At 28.2% G+C, this 6,608-nt stretch overlaps 1 protein-coding gene and 1 non-coding gene across 2 annotated transcripts; both read left to right on the top strand.

Moving 5' to 3' along the window:
* The first annotated feature begins 2,325 nt into the window (after positions 1-2,325).
* On the top strand, positions 2,326-2,398 carry TRNAE-CUC (transfer RNA glutamic acid (anticodon CUC)). Its single transcript has one exon. It is a non-coding gene; the product is annotated as a tRNA-Glu (tRNA).
* Positions 2,399-4,633: 2,235 nt separating this feature from the next.
* On the top strand, positions 4,634-5,258 carry LOC131166545 (mavicyanin-like). The gene is made up of 2 exons (XM_058125136.1): positions 4,634-4,802; positions 5,104-5,258. The coding sequence occupies exons 1-2, from the start codon at positions 4,634-4,636 to the stop codon at positions 5,256-5,258; spliced, it is 324 nt and encodes a 107-aa protein (XP_057981119.1).
* The last annotated feature ends 1,350 nt before the right edge of the window (positions 5,259-6,608 follow it).

The raw sequence follows: 6,608 nt of genomic DNA, 5'->3' as shown, positions 1-6,608 counted from the left end.
CCCTAAGTTCTCCAAAACATTTACTTATATAATCATTTTGGGAGATTTAATAAAAGAGAAATTTGGTGGAGCATATCATTCATATAACGATTATATCGTTACATACATACTGAATTTCAAGTTTCATTATATGGATATGTGTTAGGTTTTCCATTGTACTCACTAGCTTTGTTAGAAGCAATATTGAGTTATTTTGCAGATTTTAAATTCTATATTGTAATCACGGTTCAGATTGTGAACCGAGTGAGGAGGAAGCTATGCTTCTTGTAAGCAGCGAATGTAAGGGAAGTTCCGTCCCGGTTAAAGGAGTAGGGATTTGGTGGAATCCTTGTGGGTTGCTCAAGGCGAGGATGTAGGCCGGTTTGGCTAAACCTCGTAAAAACTGTGTTTACCTTTTTTTTTTTCCCTTTACTTTTTTTAATTTTCGCAACACATTTCATTACTTATCTTGCATGTGTGTATGTTGAATAACCCCATACGAATTTGATAATTAATTGGGTAAAATAGAATTTGTTGAAATAATAATTTGAATCAGTTTCAAACCCCTACAATTAATTTTTTAAATATAGAAATAGGAATTAAGTGGTAAATAAACTTAAAGTTTTTGTTTTAAATACCCAATTCACCCCCTTTTGGGATTACACCTAAATTAACAAAATGAATTGAGAAAAAATACTTGAATACTTATATACAAAAATAAATGAGATATTTAAAATTGTACTAACTATCATGGAATTAAAATTATGAGTCATATGATGAAACTGTGGGAAATGGTAGTTGAATAAAGATTAAGGTTAGAGATGAAGGTTTCAAAAAATTAATTTGGTCTTATGCATAAGATATCTACCACAAAAGTTATATATCTTTTAAGAAAATTAATGGAAAAATTTAGGGAAAGAGAAAGAAATTGTATATGATATTTATTAATTTACAAAAAGTATATGATATGACACCTAATGAAGTTTTATGGTGGGTTTTAGAAAAGAAGAGTGTATGTAGTTGGTATATTGATATTATTAAAGATATATTTGATAGTGTAATGGCTAGTGTAAGGATTATAAATGGAGAAACTAGAGATTTCTAATCACCATAGGTATACATCAATGAATTGCTTTGAGCCCTTATCATTTTACTTTAGTGATAGACCAATTGATTAAAAACATTCAAAATAAGGTTGATGTATGTTGTTTGTAGATGATATTGTGTTAATTGCTGAAACTAGGAGTGGAGTAGAGGCTAAATTAGAATTATGGAGAGAAACTTTGAAATCAAGAGACTTTAGGATAAGTAGAAATAAGACAAAATATATGAAGTATAATTGCAATAATAGTATGAGGAATATTGAAGATAAAGTTTAACTTGATGATGAAAAAATAAATAACATTTGTAAATTTTGATACCTTAGATCTATTATGCACGTTGAAGAGAAATTGAAGATGATGTAATGCATCGAATTAAAACAGATTAAGTAAAATAAAATAATGCTTCAAGTGTGCTTTGTGATACTAAAATATCATTAAAATTAAAAAGGGAGTTTAGGATAGTCATACCATATGTATCAGAATGTTGGACGATAAAAAATAAAATATCCAAGAAGTAAAAGTTATCAAGATGAGAATGTAATGACTCCAAAAATGTATATATGACTAAAGCATAATAACAATAAAAAAATAAAAATGCTCATTAAGTTAATATCAATACGAAAGTGTTTCTCTGTTAGGATCACCGATTTCATGTTTGATACCTAAAAAAAGTCTTATCTTAGTGAGTGTTCAAAGACCATTGCGATTCAGTCACTCCCTAAATGTCAGTTTGGTCAAAATGAAATTTCATAAGATAAACAAATAGACACTGTTTGTACATATAAATAAGTACATAAATATAAAATAATATTTTGACTAACATAATAATAATAATAATAATATGAGTATACTATGCGAGACCCATAAGACCTTGTAAGATTCATATGAGTCTCGAAATTATGTAGGGCTTACAAGACCGTGTGAGGCCTATTGGAGTTGTATGGAGCTCATACAGTCCATAATCACATAAATTGATAAAAAAACAATTTTATATAACTGACCCCACTTAATAGGACTTAAAATTTGATTTTATGTTATTAATTTATAAAAAATATATTTTTATTCAACAAAAGTACATAAAACAATATCTTACTCAAACTCAATGGCAATAAAATTATAAAAATACAACTCTTGTACATGTCGACAATTTCAGGATACTATCACCGCCGGGGGGAAGCAGGTCTCAAACCCCACTTTTCACAACAATTCAAGTTCTATAAGTTAGCCACCACTCAGAAGCACATCCGTTGTAGTCTAGGTGGTTAGGATACTCGGCTCTCACCCGAGAGACCCGGGTTCAAGTCCCGGCAACGGAAGTATTTTACCCATATTTTTATGGGAGGTTTTTCGTTCAGTTTCCATGATATATATATATATTATGACATTAAAACAAAAAAATTTGTGCCACTTGGCAAGGAAAAGATCCAATAAAAATTAATAAAATCGAAATAAAACACCTCCACTGTCCACTCTCTACTAATGCTTTTCCTTGAATAGTGATAAACTCATTTATTTGATTTCCCAAATCCAAAAAATAATTAAATGTTATACCAAATATATGTATACACATATTTTTAAAAAGTAAATTAATTTCTTATATCATAATTTAAAATTTGGAAATTATATTTATTTTTATTATCGTATTTAAATTTTTTGTGTATAAAAAAAGAAGATTATAGCAAGAATTTATTAAAAGTATTAAAAAATATGTTAAAATTAAATATACAATATAAAATTTCTTGTCTAATGTATAAAAATCTACATTAAAAAGGTTAAAAGTTGAGGATTACTAATTCCAATGTATAGAATATGTACACATATACATATAACAATTTGATAACTATTAATGAAAATTGTAAAAGAATAAAAAATGACAAAAATATTCATTACAAAAAAAAAAATGTTAATTTTATTTCAAAGATTTCACTAAAAGTGAAGTTTTAAGACATTAATTACAACATTGTCAACATGATATTTGTCGGTATCTATAATTTTTAAGAAGTGTCAAACATTTTTAAATTACGTCGAGAGTTAGGGAGATCTTGGTCTTATAAGGAGGGTTCGAGCTCCAACTAAGTGAGACACCATTTATAGGATAAACTTACGAGCAGTGGAGTAAAACGGACAATACTTCATCGTAGTTGGGTCTAGGGCCGTTATATTTAGTATAAGAGTCTCCTTCGGGATACTATCATGTGAGTGGATCTGTTTTAGGGGTAAAATAATGTGAGTAGATCATATACAAAGGTGCAAGCCACTTTAATAAGGATGTCAGAGATCGAAGGAGAGGGCATGTCACGATCTTATATCGAATGTGTACTAAAGAGATCACGCTGACAAGGATGTCAAAAATCGGACAATTGAGATTACAAACTCACACCGGATGTGTATTAGGGAAATCACGCTGAAGAAGACGTCAAAGATTGGACGAGAAAGCTTGTCATAGTCTCACATCGAATGTGGTCAGTGGGCCAAAGTGGACAATACTTCGCCGGAGTTGGGTCTAGAGTCGTTACACATATCTAGCTATTTATTTTAATTTTATAATATGTTATAGTATAATACAATAGTGTATTTACCTACATTACTATATTTTTATATAATAATATTACATTTCCATGCTATCATAATTTCAGGAATGAGATGCATAGGGAAAATTATTCTTTCTTGGTCACAAGATAGGATTCTAAAAAATGTTAGTATGTGGTTCAACATAGAAACATCACCATAATTTTAATAAAATGACCACATCTTAAAATTATTATCATAATTTTAGTAAATTATAAAAAATACTCTTGATTATTTCCATGTGTTACAATATATAAAAACATTCAAATTTTCATAATATGACGGTATTTATTTGAATATTATATTTTTATATTATTATTTTTAAATATTATGAAGGGATATTTCATAATCATATTGCCTCCATTGTTTTGATAAATTTAGATAATAAATTTTTTTTTAATTACTATTCAAGATTTTTTAAATATAAATTTAATTGAGTGAAAGATATTGCCATTTCTTGAGATTTGGTAAAAAAAATAATAACCTCTTTTATAAATCTCTCATTATATCATTTGAGGAGAGATTTGTATCTTTTTTACACTTTTTAGAGAAAGTCTGTAATATTTTTGAAATTTTAGATAAAGTTTATGACATTTTTGAAACATATTTCTATCTTTTTAATAAATTTTAAGGAGGTAAGTGTCTTTTTATCCAATTTAATTTTTATACTTATTCTTAGTCAGCCTAATCAAATATATAATCTAATGGCTTTGTGGCTAAAACTCTAAGCCCTGAAATGATTTCAAAAGCTCCTTGATAATCTTCTAGCATTCTGGAGTTCTAGCTTCTCACACTAGGTTGCATAAATGGGCCAATTAAAGTTAAAGATGAATGAGTAAATGCGTCATATTAATTCCTTATGAAGCCAAACGATACATCTCCTTATAATCATCATCCGCCCAGACCCTTCATCTTCAATCTACCTCATCTCAGAACCCTCCAAATCCAACACAATCCCCTGTTTCAATTCTACGCCGGCAATGATGACGCCGGTGCTTGTGATCGCAGCATTGGGTGTAGTGTTGAGCGGCAGTTTATGCAGGGGAATGGAAAATTTCAGGGTGGGAGACTCTGTTTGGTCCATCCCGCCGTACCCTGATTTCTACAATGACTGGTCTTCTTCTCACTTCTTCCGAGTCGGCGATTCTCTCGGTAACACTCATTCTCCATCTCAGTCTGCCTCTGTTTGGCAACCATGAAAATGGGGGAAAGAAAATGTGATAAATTATTATGTTTTTTTCTCTGTTTTCTTTTGCTCAACTAAACACCCAAATTTTATTGGGAAAAGTTTGGGTGAATCGTGAGGAGGATGATGATGATTTTCCCTTCTCTAATTTTATTTTCCTTAAGCAAGCACCATAAATTTTGCTTCCTTTTTATGCGGTGTCCTCTCATTTTCCCTTTTTTGTTTCCATATTCCCAATTTTTATTTTTTATTTTTTTAGAAGTGCAGTTTTCGACTTTGAATCGGAATTACACAACGTGATGGAAGTGTCAAGGCGAGACTACGAGAGCTGCACCGCCGGCAATCCTTTCAGGGCAATCACGGTGGGTCCGGCGACCATCCCGTTGATGGGAGAGCGTCTCTACTTCACTGGCGGGCTCTAGAATTCTCTGCACTTCTCCTGGGGTAGGGAGAGATCTCCACCGTTCATTGCAAGTTGCGTATGTACCAGGAAAAATAAAAATGTATAGTAAATAATTTATATACATGGCTGCGCTACACTGCTGCTTGTGGTTGTGGAGAGTTAATATTTACTTCCCAAAAAGAGTTTAGCTCTTAATTTTTATTTTTAATATTTACTTTTAAAAACAATTAAAGATGTGTTCTTATTATTTCTTATCTTAAAATATTATATATTTTTTTAAAAAAAACTTTTTTATCATTTAATGAATTTTATATATATCTTAGAAAATAAAAAGTAGAATGATATTTTTGTTACAGTTTTAAATTTTAAAAATAAAAATTTATTTTTAATGATCTTGAGGTTCTTATTTGGTTTAAAACAAAAATAGACAAACTGTATTTATTGGGACACTTGTCAATGATAATACTTACAAAGAAAAATGAAAAACCCAAAATTTTTAATTTTTAATTTTTATTTAAATTATTGCAAGGTTGTTTTACTCTCAAAATCTTTATTTTATGAACAAAATTTACATAATATAACAATTTAATAATTTTTAGAAATTTATAAAGCCCATTTATTAGTTGGAATATTTTTTTTATTTTTTATTTTAGATTCTAAAAAGTACCAAAAAAAATTTACTTATCTTTTTTTATATAATATTTGTATGAAAAAAATAAATAACAATAAATAAGTTTGACACTATTTTCTTGATGAAAATAGTTTTATTTGTATTTTTTTTAAGTAATTACAAAAAATATAACATTGTTTTCTAATTTCCTAATTTTGTATAGAAAAAAAAAAAAACATCTTTTATTTTTTTAAAAAAATTTAACTCTTAATTTACATATGGAAAAATACAATTTGAATCTTAAACTTTAATTTATATGGAAAGTATGTAGACTATAGTGTTTCTTCTAAATCCTTAAACATTCAAATTCAACATTACCTTATATAAATTTTGAAAATAACTTTTTTGTCATTACTTTAAAATATTAAAAAATTGAAAGATTATTTTACACATTTATAAATATTCTTTATTTTCTACCATTTTAATATGAATCCTACAAATTTTTAACATGAGCTAAAATTTTCATAATTATTTTAAAAAATAAAAAATTATTTTCCACAATTAAAATGGACCATCTATTTTTATTGTGAAAGAAATGATAATGCAATTTTTTTATTATTCATAACATGGAGTAGGTTAAAAATAATTATTCTCATATTTTATCAAAAAAAAAAAAAAAGGTTTTATCTCTATTCTATTCCATATTCAATAAAATGGGGGAACAATATGTGCACTTGGGTAAATGATTTTTTTTATAGT

This window comes from Malania oleifera, chromosome 10 (genome assembly GCF_029873635.1).
Source record: "Malania oleifera isolate guangnan ecotype guangnan chromosome 10, ASM2987363v1, whole genome shotgun sequence".
NCBI classification, from domain to species: domain Eukaryota; kingdom Viridiplantae; phylum Streptophyta; class Magnoliopsida; order Santalales; family Ximeniaceae; genus Malania; species Malania oleifera.
Note: the sequence above shows the minus strand (reverse complement) of the source record. Positions and strands in the feature narration are given on the sequence as shown.